This window comes from Physeter macrocephalus, chromosome 12 (assembly GCF_002837175.3).
Source record: "Physeter macrocephalus isolate SW-GA chromosome 12, ASM283717v5, whole genome shotgun sequence".
NCBI classification, from domain to species: Eukaryota; Metazoa; Chordata; class Mammalia; order Artiodactyla; family Physeteridae; genus Physeter; species Physeter macrocephalus.
In genome coordinates this window covers 45321406-45343377 of record NC_041225.1, presented here as the reverse complement: position 1 = coordinate 45343377, position 21972 = coordinate 45321406, and the positions used below count along the sequence as shown (strand labels likewise).

Genomic DNA, 21972 nt, shown 5'->3' with positions numbered 1-21972 from the left:
CCTAGTTCCTCTGTCTCTAGAACGGAGACCACGTTACCAGCCTCTCGGGTGGCCGTAAAGACTAAACGAATTAATGCCTCTAAAGCATTCAGACCCACATAATGCAAAGTTCAGACCCACAGATGGCAGCTATTATTACTATTGCTATTGTTATTATTTATTACTAGCCTCTTGTGCATTCTGAATTTGGTGGGGTATATAAATGAAACTTAAAAAGTCACTGCCTTCCTCCTGCTCTGTCAAATCCCCCTCGTTTAGCATCTCTCGGCGGCATCTTGAGAAGACCCCAGAGCTTTCTGGTTATTTTCAGTTATTCAAAGTCCAGCCCAGAAGCGTTCATTGTTCCACCCCGGCACCCAGTTTCCATCTGGTCTTCCAATTCCTGTGAAGCATTGGGCTGATGTGAGGGGCTGTCTTACCACGGGTCCCCCTCCCACTCCCCGCACCCCTCCCTGTCATTTCCACCCAAGGCCACAGCTGTCCCTCTCTCCCCAGACCTTCCGGTGGCAGGTGGGCAGCAGCCTCGACAGCAATGAGATGCTCGAGATTCAGATCTTCAACTACAGCAAAGTCTTCAGCAACAAGTAAGTGAGGGGCGGGGCACGAGGGGCGGGGCCCCGAGGGGCGGGGCGGCCTGCCCTGCTCCTTGGGCTGCCCCCTCCTTTGAGTTTATTTTTATTTTTTTTGCGGGGGGGTACGCGGGCCTCTCACTGCTGTGGCCTCTCCCGTTGCGGAGCACAGGCTCCGGACGCGCAGGCTCAGCGGCCATGGCTCACGGGCCCAGCCGCTCCGCGGCATGTGGGATCCTCCCGGACCGGGGCACGAACCTGTGTCCCCTGCATCGGCAGGCGGACTCTCAACCACTGCGCCACCAGGGAAGCCCCCTCCTTTGAGTTTAAAAGGGGACTCGCACTGGGGCCTGGATTGGCCTTCGAAGACCCGCCCCCGCCCCCCCAAACCCCCGCCCCCTCATGTTGTCCTCAGAGTCTCCCAGCCCTCCCGATCCTTGCTGGCCAAGTTCACTCTCTCTGTTCCCAGTCCCAGCACAGCTTCCTGTCCCCTTCCTCAAGTTTTCCCCCTTACACCATGCCGGGCAACAGTTACCCATCAGAGAAGGTGATAATACCCTCCAACAGACCCTCTATCTGTAGCCTTGAGAGTGAACTTGTCACACCTGTGGAGGACTGGAAGCTCCGAGGCAGTTTGGCTCAGTGGTTAGGAGTCAGGAGAGCCTGCTCTCAGATCTCAGCTCAGTCATCTACTGTGTGACCCTGGGCAGGTTGCATGACCTCTCTGAGTTCAATGTTTGCATGTATAAAGAGGATAAGTACTTACCTCAAAGGGAAGCTGTGAGAATTAAATGAGATAGATGTTCATTCATTCATTCAATCCTCATGTTTACTAAGTGCCTACCGTGATGGCGAGGTGCCCACCTTCATGGAGCTTACACTCTGCAATGGAGCCCATCTACCACCTATCGCTACCAGGGCTTCAGCAAAAGTAGTCCCCATCCTTCTCTCTGGGTGACAAGCAAAATTCAGAATCGTTTGAACAGTCCAGAATGGCAGCTAAATATAGTACATGTAAGTTCCTGTCTTGGATTCGAAAGCCTATTTTCTTATACAAGCTAGAGGGGGTCATGGTTGAACCATGACACATCTGAAAGCGGGGGTTTTATTCACTGAGAGCTCAGTATGACTCAACAGCGGGAGAAGATCTCAAATGAATGAAAAGCTGACCTAACCCTAGGTCATGTTAGTAGGAGAGCCAGCAGAGCAGGAGAGGTGAGGGGCGAGGGTTCCACTGTCCTCATGCTGCTTGGAGAGAGCACGCGTAGGCACTGCCTGTGGTTGCCAGGGGGAAGGGACTTTAAATCTTGCCTCATGACAAGGGGATGAGAGCCTAGAGGAGAAAATCACAGAAGACATGTTCATCCATCCATCCATCCTTGGTCCATCCTTTCAGTCACTCATCAAACATTCACTGAGAAACACTCTGTACCAGGCAGACACTGTGCTAGTCATTGGAGATACTAAGATGAGGGATTAGGGCACCATGTCTGTCCCCTAAGAAGGTTTTCACCATGTGAAAGAGGAAAGATGTGTGCCTAGAAGCAGGATCATGGCAGGGCTGCATTGCTGATGGACAGCAGACAGATGAAAGATGGCCAGAGCTCTCCAACCAATGAGCTGTCACGGGGAGAGGGTTAGCAGAGAGTGGACCATGATGCCCTAGAGGGGATTTCTGAGTCAGGAAGGGCCAAACCACGTGACCTCCAAGGATTCTGTGGTTTTTATCGGGAGCCGGAGAGATCTCAGCTGGGTATGGGATGTGGACATTCCAGGCCCACCGGCAGGGAGGCCAATCAGGGCATCCCATCATTCAGGCAGCTGCCTCTGGCACCCACAAGAAAGGTTGGTGAGACACCCCACCAGGGGCCCCCAAGATGAAGCAGGACCTTCTTCCCTGGGATGAGAGACCGGGTAACCTGTGAGAACAGGAGAAACAGGAACAGGCACAGCAAGGTGGATGTGGAGGAAGAAGCAGAATCGTAAACTGAGGGCTGGGAGGAGCTCCAGGCATCCCAACAGGAGCCACAGTAGACAGCAGAGCACCGGGGAGCCTCAGAGATCAGCCAGGGCAACCCTCGCCATGCAGATGGGGAAAGTGAGCCTCGGAGAGGTTGCTGAGGCCACAGGGGTAGACAGCAGCAGAGCGGGGCTAGGATGCTGGTCTCCTGCCTCCCCTTCCTAATCCTCAAACTCCCAGAAACCAGGCTATGTGAACAGTGATGGTGGAAACCAAGGATGTGGAAGAGGTTGCTAAATCATTTACATGAAAGCTGCTGGACCAATCCCTAAAATGCTTGAAAACATCAAAACTCTTGCTATAAACAAATCAGAAGTATCTGGTAAAGAGTTTAGGAAATCAACTACTGTAACAGTGAGTATGCTGGAATATAAGGCTTCGATGAGTTGTTCTAAAACGCCATCAAGAAGGAGACAGAAGTGGGGAGGCCCTCCTCTGATTCTCCTTCTTTCTCTCTCCCAGCCCTCCCTGCCGCCCCACAGGAAAAGGCAGGAAATCCCACAAGGGGAGGCCTGGACCCGGTGGAAGTGGGTCCTGCTGTTTCCTTGGAAGCCTGGAGAAGGTCCAGGGCACTGTTGGCTGCAGAGCCGGCGTGGGGAGGTGTGATGGTCTCGTGGACAACGCAGGGCCCACCTGACAAAGGCCAGCTCGGGGGGTCGGAAAGGGAGGGCAGGCGCTTGGAGTCAGGTGGGTCTCAGTCTCCCACCCTGGAGTCTGGGCTGTATTTCCCAGAGCCAAAGAAAAGGGCCACCTAGTGCTTGCCCTCTGTCCCCACCATGGCCCAGCCCAGTCACCAGGCTCCTTCCGATGGGGCAGCTGAGCCTCTGGGGAGCCTCTGGGGGCTGCACCGGACACGGCAACCAGCAAAGCCACACCCACTGCCCGGGACAGGGGCCGGCACCCAGCAGGCCCCCCCTTACTTTGTGGAATGAGTGAATGAGTAAATGTCAGGAGGAGAGGGCGTACAGGGTAGGAGGATCTGGGCACAGGAATTCGAGTGGCCCTTCTTCTCTGAAAAGCTGAGGGCTCTCCAGGAACCCAGTCACATGACTGGTACATTGGGGGAAACTGAGGTAAAGGAGGCTGGCGTGAGATTTAGAACCTGTGGGCCTGATCCCACCGCCACCCACCACAGAGAGAGGGACTTATTCTAGAAGCAGAGGGCAGCATAGAAGCTGACCCCTCACCCAGGCCAGGAGACCCCAGGTCTGCTCCGCCCACCTTGAATGAGGTCCTTTTTCAAGAGTCTTGGGCTTCCCCGTGAGGACTTGGTGTTGGGTCCAGAGGATCTTGTGCCACCCCCTCTGGCTGTCCAGGACCCTGGAGCGGGGCTGGCCTGACCCAGGCACCAGTCTCCTGGGGCTCTTGAATAATTCAGGAACCAGGAGAGCGGTGGAGGCCTGGTGAGGCCTCAGGCACTTGACACCAGCTCCCAGGGGAAAGCAATGAATTATTGACAGACCCTGGTGCCTGGTTGCAGTGCTACTGTGGCCAGTCTGTGGGCCCCCCTCGCTGCTGGCTAACTACCCGAGAATCCTGTCCCTGTTCAGCCTGCCCGGCCGCTCCGTGGGGGCCAGCCCAGCCTCCAGAGCCGGGGGTTGCCATCCGGAGGGCCCACCTCCCAGGCAGCTCCTCCACGCTGAGCCACCGGGAGGAGCGGAGGCAATAAGCAGAGCCCGCTGAGCTCCCAGCCAGGCTGGACAAAGGGCAGCTGGGGTCGGGGCAGGAGGTGCTCTCCGGGGTCACCAGGCAGGCCAGACCCAAGGCTTCCTTCCTGCACCAGCTCCTTCCCCAGACAACATCTGTGGAAGGGGGTTGAGGGGCAACTCTCTGTTGGAAGCAGCATGCGGGCACCTGTTTTGAACTTGTGTTTTCATAGCAAGCACCCTGGTTTTGCTTAGACAGTACGTTACACGTGTGCAAAAAGGGTAAAGTTTTATAAAAAATGTTTTTCTTTATTTTTTTAAAGTTTTTATTGGAGTACGATTGATTTACAATGTTGTGTTAGTTTCAGGTGTACAGCAAAGTGAGTCAGTTTCATATATATACATATAGCCACTCTTCTTTTTTTTCTTTCTTAGGTTCATTTCCCATATAGGCCACTACAGAGTATTGAGTAGAGCTCCCTGTGCCATATAGTAGGTTCTTATTCGTTATATACTTTATACATAGTAGTGTGTATATGTCAATCCCAATCTGCCAATTTATCCCTCCCCCCCACCTTATCCCCTGGTAACCATAAGTTTGTTTTCGACACCCATGACTCTACTTCTCTTTTGTAAATAAGTTCATTTGTACCCTTTCTTTTTTTAGATTCACGTGTAAGCAATATCATATGATATCTGTCCTTCTGTGTCCGACTTACTTCACTCAGTATGACAATCTCTAGGTCCATCCATGTTGCTGCAAATGGCATTATTTTGTTCTTTTTATGGCTGAGTGATATTCCATTGTATATATGTACCACATCTTCTTTATCCATTCCTCTGGTGATGGATGTTTTTCTTTATCCTTAACATAAGACTGAGATCACATCCGTTGTCCATTTCAAAGAACACTATTTTTTATTTTTGTTTGGAGGAAGCAGCGGGTAACTATTAAGAGTTAAAGCCCCACAAGCCACCCCCTGTGGGTATGGTGAATTCAGTCCTCTGGCCTTGCTAGCTCCCAGGATCCCAGCCCCATCTTCTGGGCCGCAGGCTTGCTCTGGCTCTGTGAGGCTGCACATCTGCCCCCAGAGCCCAGCCTGTGCAGGAGACCAGTGCTGTATGGGCCCTCCAGACGGCAAACACCGCCCCACCCCATACCCCACTGTGACATGTGACATCTGAGTGTGGCGGTATTAGAGGACTTTCCCTTGAGTGTACTCACCATCACCCAGTGAAGCAAGTGGTATCACCTCCTTTGGGGAGGTGGAAAAAAAGCAAGGCTCAGAGAGGTTGGAGAACCAGCCCAAGTCACACAGCTGCCAGGTGGCAGAAACCCTCTTAGACCCTGCTGGGCAAACCCACCTCTGTCTGACTCCAGAGCCCAGGCTCTTTCTGCTGTCTACATTGCCTCTCATTAGGGATGGCATGTAGTCTGTGTGTGAACAGGGCTTGGACCAGGGCATGAGGAGAGGGGAATTTGCCAGAAGGCGGATCTCAGCTTACTGTGTGATTGAAGCAGACAGAGGTGGATGGGTGAGCAGTGAGAGCAGCTGGGGTGTAGTGAGGTCCCCGTCACCGGGCGTCTAGCAGGATCTAGGAATGTGTGTCAGGGAGGAGGTTTAAGGGACTTCTCTTTTCTTTCTTTTTTTTTTTTTTTATTAAACACCTCTGTTGGAGTATAATTGCTTTACAGTGGTGTGTTAGTTTCTGCTGTATGACAAAGTGAATCAGCTACACTAAGAGACTTCTCCTTGACGGAATGCTGGACAAGCTTTCCTCTTAGGTCCCTCGCAAGTCTAAAGGTCTGAGAACTTGTTTAAGCCTGGAAGGTGCCAGAGCCTTCTCTGAGCACTTGTGGGAGAATAGCTCCATCCTGCCCCCTGGGGGTGTCTTGTCACACTGCAGCATCTCTACTGATCCCTGGGTATCTTCTAGGGAAAGTTCTGCCTGCGGACCCAGCACTCAGCAGGCGCTCAGCAGGCCCTAGTAGAGCTAAAAGGGCCTGAAGTTCCAGTCAGCAAGGGGCAGTGGTAGAACAGGGATTCTCAAAAGTGTGCTCCCCAAGCACCATCATCAGCATCACCTAGACACTTGTCAGAAATACCCATTCTGGGGCCCCACCTCGCCTGCTGAGTCAGACCCCCTGGGGCGGGGCCGGCTCCCAAGAGCAGATGGTACACTTCTCTCCCAACTCGGTGCTCAGTGGCTCCACAATGGAAGCTTGAAATTGGCCTTGGTGGGGTTATTTACACCATGGAACTGAGCAAAAGCTGTAAGTCAGGACTGCCCTTCCCCTCCCCCAGCCAGCTGTTAAACAGTTGCCAGCACAGTGGTGGGGGGGGGGTCCCAGTCATCTGTGTTTTAGCAGGCCCTCCCATGATTCTGTTCATGCTGAAGTTTAGAACCACAGATTTAGACCCTAAAGAGATGAGGCTGCAGAAAACCCAGTATATACGTTCATGCCTAGAGTCTACTGTTAGAAGGGCTACACAGGACGGAAGCTAAGAGCCCACCACCCTCATTCTATAAAGACAAAGTTGAGACCCAGGGGCAGCGGCTCTAGGTCTCCTGACCCCAGCCCGGCACTTCAGCCCAAGCTGGGGAGAGGGCAGGATGAAGCTTCCAAGGGGCTAGTCTGAGAAGAGCCTGGAAGCCTAGGTAGGCTTTAGAGTGGAGGAATGGTATGAACAGTTTCACCCAGAGGGAGGATGGGGCGAGCTGACCGATGGAGCTCTGAACCCCAGAGAGAAGCATTCATTCACTGTGGCTGCTCCCAGCACTTTCTCCCCTCACACAGACGGGAGGCTTTTTTAAAACAGTGTCTGCCCTCCATGGCCCTCAGGAGGATGCAGACATCAAACATGTCCGGTAAAGTCAGAATCTACCTGATACCTCACCTCATCTGGAGTGGCCATTAAATTAACTGCGTCCCTTCCTGCTTTCTCGGCCTCACCTTCCTCCCCTGTAAGCCAAGGGCAGCACCAAATGATCCCAAGGCCCCCTCCTGTCTCACACCCTGTGAATGCCCCCCTCTGCTTTTGTCCCATCAACCAGAAGTGGTGCGTATGTTTTAATCCACCCCATGTAGAATCACCGTGTGAGAACATCTCTCTGAGTACCCTGTTCTCTCCTAGAGCAATAACCTTCAAACCATGGGATGAAATGGCAGGCAGGTCAACTCAGTCAGCATTTATGGGGCCCCCACTGTTGTTCATTAATTCAGCCAGCAGATTTTGAGATCTCCCGTGAGCCAGAAATATCAAATAGAGTCTGGAAATAGGAAACAGCTGCTTCCCTGGAAAGGCTCACGCTATAACGTCACCCCCTTGATAACGACCAGACAGCTCCTGGAGTGCTGACTATGTACTAGGCTCTCTGCTAAGAACTTGGCACAGAGGATCTCTGTTACTCCTCTAAACAGCAACTCTGTGAAGCAGGGGTTATTAGCTCATCTTAGGAGAAATCTGGGACTGAGAGCCCAGGTCAGCTGCCCGGGAAGCAGGTAACCCTCTAGTAAGTGTCCGAGCTGGGTTTCCGATCCTGTCTCTCTAACTCCAGGTCTGTGCTCATCACAACACTGCCCTGCTGATCCCCTCTAGGCAGCTGGGTGGATGGGGATCCCACAGTCAGATAGGTTCTTGCCCCAAGGAGCTTGCAGAATGCAGCAGGTGTGTGGGGGCATCACTACTGACTCAACAGAGGACGAACGAGCCAGCGGTGCTGGTGAGGGGTAGAGACCTTGGTAGTGATTAGGGAGGTGGAAGGGGGAGGAGCTACTGTGTGTCCAGGAGCCTCCGGTCCTTCCCCACAGCCTCCATGCTGGGCATCTGGAAGCGGCTCCGCGGGGGCTCAGCAGCCGCAACCGCCTGTACCCGAGGAGCACGAGGCTCCACCAGGACACACTGACCCGTCTGTGAACGTCCCCGCAGGTGCTCACTGCCCTCAGGCTCTCCCAGGGAAATGGCTGTCATACGTACAACCACACACAGTTGTTGGGGGTCACAGACCCTCCTGGACACGCCACCCTGGCCAGCCCCAGCTCCTGGGCCGCCTTCTCCAACCCCAGCCCGGAGCCTGAGCCAGCCCTCTCGTCCCCTTGCCTGCCAGTCACAGCCTCTCGGGATGTCAGCCTTGCCCCTCACTCTGGCCTCTTCATGTGAAACCCTGAAGACCACGCCTCCTCTGCCGTTCACAGGCTGATCGGGACCTTCCGCATGGTGCTGCAGAAGGTGGTGGAGGAGAAGCTCGTGGAGGTGACCGACATGCTGATTGACGACAACAATGCGATCATCCAGGTGAGGGTGCCCAGAGAGTCCCTGGACCTGCCTATCACGGGTCACCTGGGGGCCTGCTGGCCTCCCTGCCCCTGCACATAGCGTGGTCTGGGGAGCACTCTTTGTGGGTGGGGAGGTGACGTGGGAGGAGGAGACTCAGGTCAGACTCCGCTGGAGCCCCTCAGCCTGGCAGCCATGGCCAGAGCCTTGGGGCGTGACAGGGCCCCAAGGTGGACACTGCAGTCCTTCCTGCAGTGAGAGTACAAGAGAAGGCGACGGGGGGATGCCCTCCCTCCTCTCCCCAGGGGCCCTTCCATCTGGACCCAGCTCAGGAATCGCTAAAGACGTGTCTCTCGTCATCTGAAAGCCAGTCTGAGCCCTGCTGGCCACTCCTGGGCATGACCTTCACTCTGCATGCCTGCCTTGGCGTCTAAGACTAGCCTTTCTGTGAGGGCAGGGACCTTCTTTCTATTTCATCTGTCACATCCCATCCCAGCACTTCCAGCAGGAACACACATGTACTAATGACGCACAGTCTGTAGGCACTTAATACATGGTCAAACAAAGGAAGGAAATAAACCATTCCGGACGCCCAGACCCCAGGCTCTGCTCTGATGCGTCTGTCCCCATGAGCTCATTGATGCCCACCACTGGGCAGTTGAGGCTAGTGGTGAGGAGCACAGCCCTCAAACATCCATTAGGCCACTCACTAACTGTGGGCTGGCTGCATACCATCTGCAAAGTGAGCAAAATTACAGTATCGACTTCCCAGGACTGCTCTGAGGATTAAATGGGAATGCACAGAAAGTGCTTGGAACAGTTAAGCATATAGTAAGTGCTCAATAAATATATAAAGTAAGATCAGTAGCTATTATTTCCTGGCCTCAGTTTATCCATATGTAAAACGGGGCTATACTATGGTTCCCCAACCCTGGTCCCACATATGACCCTATGTAGTAGCCAGCAGAATAGCCTCAGAAGCAGGACTGCAGCCACAGAGAGCCAGAATGGAAGAAACCCTCTCTGAGGAGTGCCAAGGGTGGGGCAGAAATTTCCACGGTGCCTTGGTGGCTCAAGACACTTCTTCCCTGGGGAAATCGAAGCCTGGGCATTCAGAGGACCACATGCCTAGTGTAGGCTGCCTGTGGGGGTCGCTGGAGCCAGCCAGCCCCTGACCTGGAGAGAGGGAAAGCGTGTCTAGAAGATTTCCTAGCACCCACACGGGCCGAGGAAGGGACTAGGATGAGTCTTCCCTGTGCACTGGGGAGAAGCTAGAGCTAAGAGGAGGCTTCTTGCTTTGTGGCCAAGGATACAGAGAAAATCCCATGGTGACCTCGAGCTCCCATCCTCTCCAGATTAGGAGGGTGGGTGTCAGGTGAGCAGGAAGAAGTGCTGACCTCACGCCTTTGAGGGTGTCCAGGGCCTGGCTCCTCTCCTGAAGGACATTCTCAGCTCATGTCATCAAATCCCGAGAGACCATCAGGAGCGAGGGCAAGTCAGCTGATTTCAGACAGACCACCCCTGGTCCCCGCAGGCAGCCCTGGTTCTGAGGACGAGAGAGTGACCTACACCCTGCGGACACTGGAGGATGCTCTTGATTATGTGTCCAGTGGACTCGGCCCCCCCCCCAGCCCAGGCTCAGCTGCCCGGGGTGGGCCCCCCACCTCGGGCACCAGGGAGGAGGAGAGCCACGTGCAGCAGGATCTGGAGCCACAGCCCATTCAGTTGTCAGTCTTTCTGAGCCTCTGTTCTTCTCATCTGCAAAACGGGAAAGTGGGGGGAGGATAGTACCCAGCTTGCCTTCCTCCAGTAAGTTAAGGGCGTGAGAGCACCTTGTAAAATCACAGAGCAGCAGAGGACACGGGATTATGATTGTTATTGCCGTCTCAGCCGCTCACCACCCATCTCTCCCTCCAGACCAGCCTGTGCGTGGAGGTCCGGTATCAGGCCACAGATGGCACGGTGGGCTCCTGGGATGATGGGGACTTCCTGGGGGATGAGCCCCTTCACGAGGAAGAGAAGGACAGCCAGGAGACAGATGGGCTGCTCCCTGGCTCCCGCCCCAGTTCTCGGCCGCCGGGCGAGAAGAGCTTCCGGAGGTAACAGGCTGGGCCCTCTGCCCCCAAAGACACAGGGAGGATGCCTGGGGCCTGCTCCCCTGGAAGGCCCTTCTAGGCCTGGGATCAGAGTACAGACCTGAGTTGCTGGAGAGACATACAAGAGGAGGGAAAGTGTTTCTGCAGCATCCCCTGCACCCCGACTCCAGAACTCACTGGGGAGGCAGCAGGGTGTCTGCGATCAGGCGGAGGGGCCAGGCCTCCCCGCTACCCTGAGGGAGGCAAAGTTCTGGGAGGGTGGGCTCTAACATGGGTGCAAGAGGCTAGACCTCCTCCCTCCTCAAAGAATGGGAAAAGCAGACAGGAGGAGACCCTGATCTCTCTGGCCCAAGACCCAGCAGTGCCAGACCAGCCCCAGGCAGCCTGGCCTCCACCCTGGCCCGGTGAAGGCCCAAGAGAGGGAGGCTTCTTCCTGCCGGAGTGAAGCCAACGGTCCTGGTCCGGACCTGGCCTCTATTCTGTTGAGAAGACCACATCCCAACACCCTAGGTGTCCAGGATTCACACCTTCAAATGTCCAGTCACACACAGAGGGCAGGATGCTGTGTCCAGGCCTACTCGTTCCAAATGCACTATTTTTACAAAAAAAGGAAACGCAACTGTATTCCTCTCAGAGCCCAGAGAGACAGACTCTAGGTAAAACACTGTCTGCAGGTTCCTAGGTCACTGGGAATAATGTGTAAAACACAGGTAAGTCAGCGGTGCATCTGAAGGATGGGGGTGGGTTTGGAGAGGGGGGTATGCTCCCCTCCCATTGGAAATATCTCCCTCCCATCGGAAACATCTCCCTCCCATCTCCTTCTACCCTGTCCTTTCCAAGTAAAATTGATTCTGTACTTATTCTGAAAAAACACAGATGCTAAATTAGGGTGATTGAATTTTATACTTTTATTGTATGAATATATTTTCCTTCTTTGCCCTTGAACCACTCCCCGCTCCCCACTTCCCCCCACCCGAGACATATACAAGCTTCAGCCAGGTGGGGAGTAATCATAGTAAGTCCAAAGGAACCGTGCCTGTGGCAAATGTTGCTGGACCTGTGACTCCAGGTCCCGAGAGGTGGGCGGCACCGCCCAGGCCAGCTTGGAGACCGTTCTCCTCAGACTCCAGGCTGGGGAGCGCAGAGAGAGCGTGTAATCTGGCCTCAGGAGACACAGGTCTGAGTCCCAGTTCTGCCTCTTACCAGCGTCGTGACCCTTGGCCAGTCACTCCTACCCTGTACAAGGGGGCTCAGGGCAATGGGAACCCCCACCCTGCTGCTGGGAGAGCTGAGGGATGATGGAGGGTCAGGCTGTAACTGGGGTGCCAAGTACTACCCCACGTAAGGGCTGGTGATGAACAGCCTCTTGGACAATGCAGAGGATTAGGAATCGGGCTGGAAATGGCAGAAAGAGGAGCAGGGACGCAGTGGGGAGTGTGGGGGTGCTGAGGGTACCATCTGGCCCCCATCCTCTGTCCCCGTAGAGAAAAGAGCTAGTCTGCGGCTACACGTGGGCTTTAAGAAAGGGCTTTCTGGGGACAGACTGGATGCCACGTGAGAGCCATCAGTTGCAGGGAAAGGAACGCTGGCGCCAAATCAGGAGAGCTGAGTCCCTTTAAGTCGCATCCTGACTGCCACTAACTAACTGACTTTGGAAAAGTCATTAGCCCCTCCGGGTTAGTAACAGGAATGGGTTGAGCATCCTGGCTGCCCTCCAACTCTGACATCCTGAGGGACCCAGGGATTCTCCAGGTCCTGTGGGTCGCACGTGTGGAGAGCAATTCTCTGGAGCTACGGAGGCCAAGAGGGCAGCCCTGTCTGGGCTCACTGCAGCTCAGGCAATGCCGAGCCAGGTCCTCTCTCATCCCACACAGGTGGGCCAGGGTGTTCATGGAGGGAACAGTGAGACGAGGCGGTCAAGCACGAGGGGCTTTGGTCCTGACCTGCAGACCGTCCTGGGCCCCAGGAATACGGAGATGGAGAGGGTGCCTCTAGCCTCCCTCACATGATAGCCTGGCTTTCCCACCTCCCCAGCAGCAGCAGGAAGCAGGAGCAGGAGGAGAAGTTTTATCCCAGCGTTTGGGAATGGGGAGAGGATGACGACCGCAGTCAGAGCTCCTTGTCTTCTGCGGGCCACGGCCTGCTTTGGAGGGGCTGGGTGTGTGCGCAGATTCCCGGCTGCGCTGGGGCTGCCAACCCAGACCCTGATGGCGCCTCGGGGTGGTGCCACGGCCACACGTTCTCTGGCCGGGCCTGGCCATGCAACCAGCAGGCTGGGGGCAGCGGGAGGGCAGAGGGGTGAGGTGAAGGTAGAGCTGGTTTAGAGAATCTGGGCTTCTCCTGTGGTTTAATTCTAGCTGCCTGCATGGGCCAATGAGTTCTGGGTCAAGGAGTGCACGGTTCCAAGGGGAACCCGGATTGGGCCTCGCAGCCGTAGGTGTTATGTCTCCCCCTCCTCACATAAGTGCCAGCCAGCCAGGCCTGTCACCTCTGGGGTCTGGGAGGAAGCCATTGTCTTCTGGGCCAGAGAGCCCTCCAGAAAAAATTTGGCCAACGAAGGAATAGGGAGAAGGAAGGGATGTATGTGCCCAGGCTCTGACTCCACGTCAAGTCCTCCTTCACCCACATCTGCTCCCTGCCCTCCAGCCCCTCCTGGGAAGGCACATCGCTTTGTAGGTCAAGGTGCCCAATCTACAGGGTGCCCCTCCGTTGTTTTCCCAACAAGAAAACTTCATTGCTGGTAAGCAATGGTCTCTCACCTGGTTGTCTGGATCCACAGGGGCCTGGAGTGGGAATCCATTCCTCCCTGTCTGATGTGGCTGCATGGGGTGCTTGCTGGAGGGGTCGGGGGGCTGGCGGAGTGAGTGGCAGGAAGCAGCCTCAGGCCCAGGACTGGTGGCATGAGGCGTCCATTCCATGCAGGGCAGAGGAGGCTGGTGTGGGGAAGTCTCCCTGCAGGGCCTAGGTCCCCACGGCTGGGCTCCTGCCATCTGCCCTCACCACCCGCTGGAAGGGGCTCTGCAGACATTCCTCTACACTCCCAAGGCCTTCAGTATCTTCCCGGGAGTTCCTCCCATTGGACCTCAGGGAATGTCCACTGGCAGCTCTGCCTGAGCAGTCCCCCAGCCCCCAACCCACCACCACCCGCCCTCCCATTAACCCTCTCCTCCCATGGTTCCAGCAGGCCCAGGCTCTGGTCGGTCTCCTCCCATGGTTCCATCAGGCCCAGGCCCTGGTCGGCCTCCTCGCATGGTTCCATCAGGCCCAGGCCCTGGTCGGTCTCCTCCCATGGTTCCAGCAGGCCCAGGCCCTGGTCGGTCTCCTCCCATGGTTCCAGCAGGCCCAGGCCCTGGTCGGCCTCCTCGCATGGTTCCATCAGGCCCAGGCCCTGGTCGGCCTCCTCGCATGGTTCCATCAGGCCCAGGCTCTGGTCGGTCTCCTCCCATGGTTCCAGCAGGCCCAGGCCCTGGTCGGCCTCCTCGCATGGTTCCATCAGGCCCAGGCCCTGGTCGGCCTCCTCGCATGGTTCCATCAGGCCCAGGCCCTGGTCGGCCTCCTCGCATGGTTCCATCAGGCCCAGGCCCTGGTCGGTCTCCTCCCATGGTCCCATCAGGCCCAGGCTCTGGTCGGTCTCCTCCCATGGTTCCAGCAGGCCCAGGCCCTGGTCGGCCTCCTCGCATGGTTCCATCAGGCCCAGGCTCTGGTCGGTCTCCTCCCATGGTTCCAGCAGGCCCAGGCCCTGGTCGGCCTCCTCGCATGGTTCCATCAGGCCCAGGCCCTGGTCGGTCTCCTCCCATGGTCCCATCAGGCCCAGGCTCTGGTCGGTCTCCTCCCATGGTTCCAGCAGGCCCAGGCCCTGGTCGGCCTCCTCGCATGGTTCCAGCAGGCCCAGGCCCTGGTCGGCCTCCTCGCATGGTTCCAGCAGGCCCAGGCCCTGGTCGGCCTCCTCGCATGGTTCCAGCAGGCCCAGGCCCTGGTCGGCCTCCTCGCATGGTTCCAGCAGGCCCAGGCCCTGGTCGGCCTCCTCGCATGGTTCCAGCAGGCCCAGGCCCTGGTCGGCCTCCTCGCATGGTTCCAGCAGGCCCAGGCCCTGGTCGGCCTCCTCGCATGGTTCCAGCAGGCCCAGGCCCTGGTCGGCCTCCTCGCATGGTTCCAGCAGGCCCAGGCCCTGGTCGGCCTCCTCGCATGGTTCCATCAGGCCCAGGCCCTGGTCGGTCTCCTCCCATGGTTCCATCAGGCCCAGGCTCTGGTCGGTCTCCTCCCATGGTTCCATCAGGCCCAGGCCCTGGTCGGCCTCCTCGCATGGTTCCATCAGGCCCAGGCCCTAGTCAGGCCCTCTGAGCCACTCTGGCTGCTTCTGTAGGCCCTGCCTCCAAATCAGCAGCCTCTGATTTCAGCCGGCTCTTTGCACAATATGCCTGGGAATGTCCCAGGAGGCAGTGCGGTGCCATGGAGAGCACAGGGCTCAAATCCCAGCTCTGCCCTTTGGAGCCCCACTTTACCACCTGTGAGATGGGGGTTGCTGATGCCTCACAGGAGTGTTAAGGGCAAATGAGGTAAATACATGCGAGCCGCCCACCGCAGTGCTGGCCCGTGGCTGCTGCCCAGCCAGTGTCCCCTTCCTGCCTTCTCCCTTTCCACAGTCTCCATGTTACCCCACCACAACTTGTTCTACCCTGAGCGGCATCCGACCTTTTGGCCCAAGATCCTTCTCGGCTCTGCCCATCCCCACCCTACTGCAAGGGCTCTGCCAACAAAGCCGCCCACAGCCGGAGCTTCACCGCCGCTTGGGCCCAGGCCGGGGTCTCACTCGCTCACAGGACTCCCTCAGCCCCCCAGCTGTCAGTGTTGCAGAGGAGGAATGAACTACTAACCCCGTGCGCGCTTTGCTCTCAGAAGCACAAGATCAGGGTTCTGGGCCCCTGCATATCAGTGTACAGCTGCCCTGTTGTCTGAAGAGAGAGGAGACTTTGGCCCTGAACACACACACATGCCCGGCTGTTCTCTCACGCTTACCTGCACATATGTTCTCTCTCTCCATGACACCAGGGAGCTGCACACACCACCAGGTTCTGGACAAAGGACCCCCTGTTAGAAAGGACAAAGAAGGGAACCCAGCCTTAATCTCACAACTGCACTTCAGAGACTTGGGGCTTTCGCGGATTCCCTGTATTCCACTCCCTGTATTCCGAGACTCTCCCCCTCGTTTTCTCCACCTGCCTGGCCCTCCAGCCCTCCTTCTGCCCAGCCCCCCTTCCTGGTGTCCCTGCTGGGCTTCTCTCTGCGGGGTCTCATCCTGGGGGAAGGGAGGAGCGGGCCACATTTCTTGTTCTCCTTCTGGATCATTCTTCTACTCCAGTGGAGACCCATAGAAGAAGGTACCTCCCTCCTATGCCTGGGCATGTGTGCATGCCTGGGGGCTCTGACAGAGATGTGCATGGGGCATGTGCCATGGGGTATGCATAGACGTGTGTGTATGGGGTCTACACACCCAGCCTCACCCCCAGAGTGCAGGGTTCCCACAGCCCCTCCCCCGCCTCCCTCCACCAGGCTGAGCCCCAGAGCTTCAGCCGCTCCCAGGCAGCATGGAGGAGCCGGGGTCAAGGCCATGCTGAGATCTGGGGTGAAGCAGTGCTCAGGAGACTCTTCCCAAACTCAGCCGCTTCACCTGAGGTGGGGGTCCTCTTCACTCCCTGCCCGGGTCTGAGTGCTCAAGTGAGGCCTCACGCCGTGAAGCACTAAGATCCCAGAAAACCCTCAATCCCCCAGAGGTCGCCATATTGATTCGCCTCCCCGCCCCCAGCCTCCATGGCTCCTTCTAACTGTGCACACAGAGTGATGGGGGTGGGAGCTTGAGGAAGAGGTGAGTGAAACTGAGGCAGAGAGAGAGAGAGAGAGAGAGAGAGAGAGAGTGTGTGTGTGTGTGTGTGTGTGTGTGTGTGTGTGTGTGTTGGCTGAGGAACAGAACTTGCCTGGCCAGGCTGGGACACTTAAAAACACAATGTAGACTCTAGGAGGAAAGGCAGGCCCAACCAAGGCTTCACGGAGAGGTCCCCTAGCAACGAGGATGACCGTGAGGTCAAACCTCTCAACCCCACCCCTTGCGGCTGAGTGACTAAGTGCAGGCAGAGTCTCAGCTCCCCAGTTTGGAAAGTAGGATAATGATACCACCTTGTGAGACGGCTGGCATCGTTATGTCAAGGCATGCTTAAGTTCTCCCGCAGGGCCGTGCAGTTATTAATGTTAGCTGTGGTCATAACAGTGCTTGTAGTAAAATCACAAGAGTATTATTTTTTCACAGAAAGAGGGTCTTTTCCCTTTTGCATTTCCACACTGAGAGTGTGGACCTGTGTGCAGCCTCCTAGCCGGCCCAGGGGCCTGGAGCGCGTGAGGAGGGGTAAGGCACGTGTGTGCCAGGTGCTGGCTGCCAGGTTGCAGGTACACACTGTTCTCTGGCCTGCTGTGTGCCCGAGGGGGCCGCCGCTGGACCAGCCTGACACCTCTCTGCCATTTCAGAGCAAACCCCCAAAGGAAAAGAGAAAAAGGGTCAGATGTTATCATTTAGGTACACAAATTCCACCTTCCTGACCCACCCTTGCCCACTCTCAGGTGATACACTTCCCCTTCCAGTTCCTCTACTGCAAAGATTTTCAAACTTTTCAGGGTCCCCCAGTTCTTTAAAAAATAATAGACAAAAAAACAAAGTTCCCTCGAAACCTGGATCAATAATTCAGAGAAAGGCAGCCCCACTTGGATTCACGTGGGGTTGGGGCCAGTAAATCTCCCGTTCGGCCCTCATTCTCGAAAGCTCATTGGAGCCCACGCAGCTCTCAGCGGGTCCCAGTGGGGGCCCAGGCCTGGCCAGACCCCCAGCCAGGCCCGGGGCCAGAGCAGGGCTGCCGAGACAGTCTCCCCTTCTCTGTTCTCTGCTCGGTGGTCTCAGCCGACTGCGGTAGCCAGAGACCTCGCTGATGTTAACTCCTTCGAAAGGAAGTACAAACTGGCCAGCTGGCCAGATGGAAAGGACAGCTGTGATCCACTGGGCCTTCAGGGCCTGAGCTGTGAGGGATCAGAGGCATGCCTACCCGGGCAAGGTCTGTGCCAGGACAGGGTTGTGAGGAGAGGAAAAAATTGCTAATTGTTATTCACTTCCTTTCCCTCATCCTCATTGCCACAGCATCAGGGAAGCACTGAGAGAACATTCCAGAAGGGCTTTCTGGAAGCCTCCCTAAGGAGGAGGAGGAGCTCTGCTCTGAGCCCTGGAGCAGTAGCTCGCTTACCACTGCAGGCCCAGAACCTCCCTGGCCCACCTTTCTTCTCCGAGGCCCTCAGAGCTGGGGGCCCCCCACTCTTATTGGAGGGGATCAGGCGTGGCGAGGAGAGCAGGGTGGCCCAGGCCTGGACGGCAGCCAGGCTCATCTAACCTTGTGTTCCCTGTGGAACCTGCAACCCACATTCAGAAATCACCAGACCCTGACCTGGGGGAGGAGATCAATGGGGACCCTGAGGCCTCCTCCCTCCCCAGGGCCCCAGGTTCTCCTAGGCTTGGGGTCAGTGGGACAGTGGCCACCAGCCCCACTCCTGTGAGCTCCTCCCCAAGAATCAGGACCACAGTTCCCCTCGTCCCCAGGGCAGAGCCTGGGCCATGGGGCCCCTACCCAGCAGGCTTAGGCTTGCTTAAGTGAGAGGCTGTGGGGTGAGGGCTGTCTGGGACAAGGAGGCCCCTGGGGAGCGTGGGGGTCAGCAGGGCCAGGGGCTAAGTCTGCGAGTGTCTCTGGTTCACACCCTCTCACACACATCCCCTTGCCTCCTCATTTCCTCCCCCTACTCAGCAAAGGCAGACAGAAGACCAAGGGAGGCAGAGGTGGTGAGCACAAGTAGGTGGCCGAGGCCAGGGTGGAGCCCGTGCGGCTCGTGAGAGGGAAGGGTCCTCAGCACAGGGTACAGATGGCAGGGGGCCCGGATCAGTGGTGGAGCCGGTACCAGGTGATGGCAGGGCGAGGGAGGTCTCTCCATCTGGCCATGGGGGCGAGGCACAGGGTCAGCGTGGGTGCAGGCCTTCTGGTTGCCACTCCTCCTCCCTCCTTTCAGTGTCTCGATTCCTCCTCCACTTCCCTGTTCAGTCCCCCATGCCTGGGGGCAGGCCCCGAGCTATCCCTGTGAGGGAGGGAGGGTGCGGATGGCCCAAGATGCCAATGGCTCTCCCGCAGAGCCAAGGCAGGGCTGGGCTGGTGGACATGCAGTGCTGGAGGCTCAAGAAGGACAAACTGTGGGCACCGAGTGGCCACAGGGGGTGGCCAGAGCATGAAGCCCAGAAAGCTAAGGAGAGATGACCCCTCTCTGGTGGTCTTCACCATCTCCATTCCCCAGAGGACTCCAGATGGGAGGGGCCGCCACAAGGTATTGGAAAGTCTCAAGGTCAGGGGGTGACAAGTGGGTCTTTCAGCCTCCCCAGAGCTTGCATCATCTCAAGGACCTTCTAGCATCACAGGGAATTCACAAGGGCAGTGGCAGTCAGGGCTGACCACACTGGAGCAGCCTCTGCTCCAACACCCATTCTTACAGATGACAAAGCTGAGCCCCAGAGAGGGGAAGCAAGTGACTCCAGAAGAGGAGCAGAGCTAGGACTAAAACCCAGAGAATTTAACTCCCAACCCAGAGTTTCCAATAGGCCCAGTAAGTTTAGGGCACTTGACTATGTTCTAAATTTAATTCTCTGAACACATCAACAAGAGCTGAAAAGCCAGGAATGCGGTCTTTATTTTCCAGATAGGGCAACTGAGCCCCAGAGATGTTAAGAGATTTGCTCAAAACTGTGGTCCCAAGAAGTTAAAAATTAGTCGACAAGACAATATCATGGCGACAGCAGGATTATTTGTATAGGGGTCTGAAGTGATGAGCTCTGGTGTGGGCTGGGGTTATCTGCTTGCATTAAGATCCCGGGGACTCCCAGTCTAATTTGACAAAAGCATATTGAGTTCCAACTCCCGCTTGTCATACATGAGCAAAAAGCATGACAACAAGGCAATGGCACCGTGAGGGGAAATTCGGGCCCAGAGACCTGAAGGATCGTAGAGTTTGCCAGGTTGCAAGCAAGGGAAGAAGACTCAGGCAGAGAGCACGTGCCAGACTTGGAGAGGGAGCCAGGGAACAGGATCTTGCGGGGTGTGGCAGATGACATCAGACTGCTGAGCTGGGGGTCCCACTTAGGGAGAGGGCTCAGGGTCAGATTTTTGCATGGACAGTCAGACATAAAAGGCCCGTATGAGACACAAACAACCTGCCGGTCTCCCAGGCTCTCTGTCTGAGATCGGTGATGCTCTAAGACCCTTCTTGATTTCCAGCTCCCCAGTCTGTCCTGGGCCGGACCCCCAAGGGATTCAGGCTGGCCTGATCCCTTTGGACACAACGGTACTAAGGGGTGCCTCACAGCGCGAGAATGTCGTAGGCCCACAGTAAATGCTGGTTCCCTTGCACAACCCCATCCTAATGTCCTGCCATTTCCAATTCACAGATGAGATGAGTAAACTGGCATTCATTCTTCTTTTAATGTGTAGAGCCTTAGGATGATCCAAAGGGTAGGAAAATGGGTTTTCTAAGAAGAGACTAAACAAGCTGAAATTCTTTAGCCTGAAGAAGAAAGGCTGTGGGAGCAGTTTTAAATCTCTGAAGGGTTATTGTGTGGCAAAACTGGTTAGTTTCTAGCTCTCCTGAGGAGAAACAAGAGGAAAGAGAAAACCATAAACCCTGTGTCTCTTAGGTAGGAGTTTGTTTCTCCCAATTACCTGAGGCCTGAGCTAATGAGCCGTGACAGTTTCCACTGCAGGTAGTCGGGCAGAAGCCCCAGGCAGCCATGGCCTGCGGTTCCTTTCCAGTCCCACCCCTCTAAGTCACAACCTCCACAACAACACAGAGACCTGACTGAGACCCAGCTCACTAAATTTAATTTGGCGAATGTTTCCAAGTCATCACCGGATAGTTCCAAGCTCTCCCCTAGGACCCCAGGTGCATTACCCAACCACAAAGACATTCTTAGCCATGGAACCAGCAAAGAAATCATTAGGTCCATAAATGAAAAAAGAGTTTAAAATGAGTGAACTAACTAGACTTCTCTCTAGAGAGAAATAGCGATGTAAATTGTGTGTGCATATCATTCTGACTGTCATGAATCCAGCAGTGGGGAAGCCCAAATGTGATCATAAACCCTCAGAGGGTCCTGAGAGGCCCACCTCCCCGGCTCCTGCTTCTCAGGCTTTCAGGCAGCCACGAATAAGGAGCCACTTGGTTGCAAAGTGGTTTTTCACCAAGTTGATTATTGGCTTGTTTTCTTTGTCTGTTTCTGTCCATATTATACCTTTAGCAATTGGAGAACCATCTAGACCAAATGCAGAATTTAAAACAAAGAAACATCAGTACATCAGTAACCTAATCAACAATTTACCTTTTTTGAAATCTAAGTCTGTAACCTAATCAACAATTTACCTTTTTTGAAATCTAAGTCTTTAATACAAGTGGATAATCTTCAAAATTCCCTGATTAAGTTAACATTTATTTCAAAAATAACCTTTACCCTTTTCCAAGAGAAGCAGGCATGATGGGCAACTGATGGGCAGTGAATTCTGATGTGTCATCAATTAGAAAATTACAAAGGGCAGTGATAGCTGATGACATCATGCTCTACTGCCCACAGTTCAGGAATGAAGAGCTAGTTGCTGAAGAGAAATGAATAGGTGCAGAGCCTACAGTAAGAATTCTGGGAATTACACTTGCCCTACATAGTAGGCATTTTTTTATAAAGGGATGTCACCATTTTGAGATATTCCCAGGTACACAGGAATCCCACCAATGAACTTATCCACTTGACTTGGTTAAAATCATGCAGGGTCTGGGGAGAGAGGTTTCTCCTTTGAATTGCTTCAGAGTCTGGTAGACAATGGTCTTATACGTATAGATTTTTTAAAGTCTCAATCTTTGCTTCCAAATATGTTTGTTTTAAGGACTAGAGTGACTTTCAAATTCAAGGGCCATAACTGCCCAATGGAAACCCCAGGCCATTTTCCACTTGTATGGGTCCTTGGGACCAGCATCAGTTCCCTGCTACCCAAACCCCCTCTGGGCCTCAGGCAGCAGGACAAGATCCGGTATCAGAATGCAGAGTGGCTGGCTTCTGCAGGCAGGGCCTGCTCTGACCCCATACATGGCTTTGATCTACCATCTCAGAGCACTTTCCTTCGGGACATTAGGGCGGGGGGTGGGCGGGGATGGGACTGGGGTTGTGTGGCTGGAACAGACTGTGTGATGGCAGCGTGTAAGTCATACACGGACTGGGGCTGGGGACTCTAAGGATGACACAGCCCAGGAATG

The 21972-nt window shown here is 55.4% G+C and overlaps 1 protein-coding gene across 3 annotated transcripts in view; it reads left to right on the top strand.

Annotated features, from left to right (window-relative positions):
• Positions 1–21972, top strand: part of OTOF (otoferlin) — a 94263-nt gene that overhangs the window by 27257 nt on the left and 45034 nt on the right. For 2 of the 3 annotated variants that reach the window (XM_007108422.4, XM_007108420.4), the window contains exons 3-5: positions 496–584; positions 8434–8533; positions 10430–10611. In XM_007108422.4, the coding sequence (XP_007108484.1) occupies positions 496–584; positions 8434–8533; positions 10430–10611 (371 nt within the window). Of the gene's footprint in view, positions 1–495; positions 585–8433; positions 8534–10429; positions 10612–18440; positions 18486–21972 lie in introns of all 3 variants that reach the window. The other variant, XM_007108421.4, reaches the window with a different exon arrangement.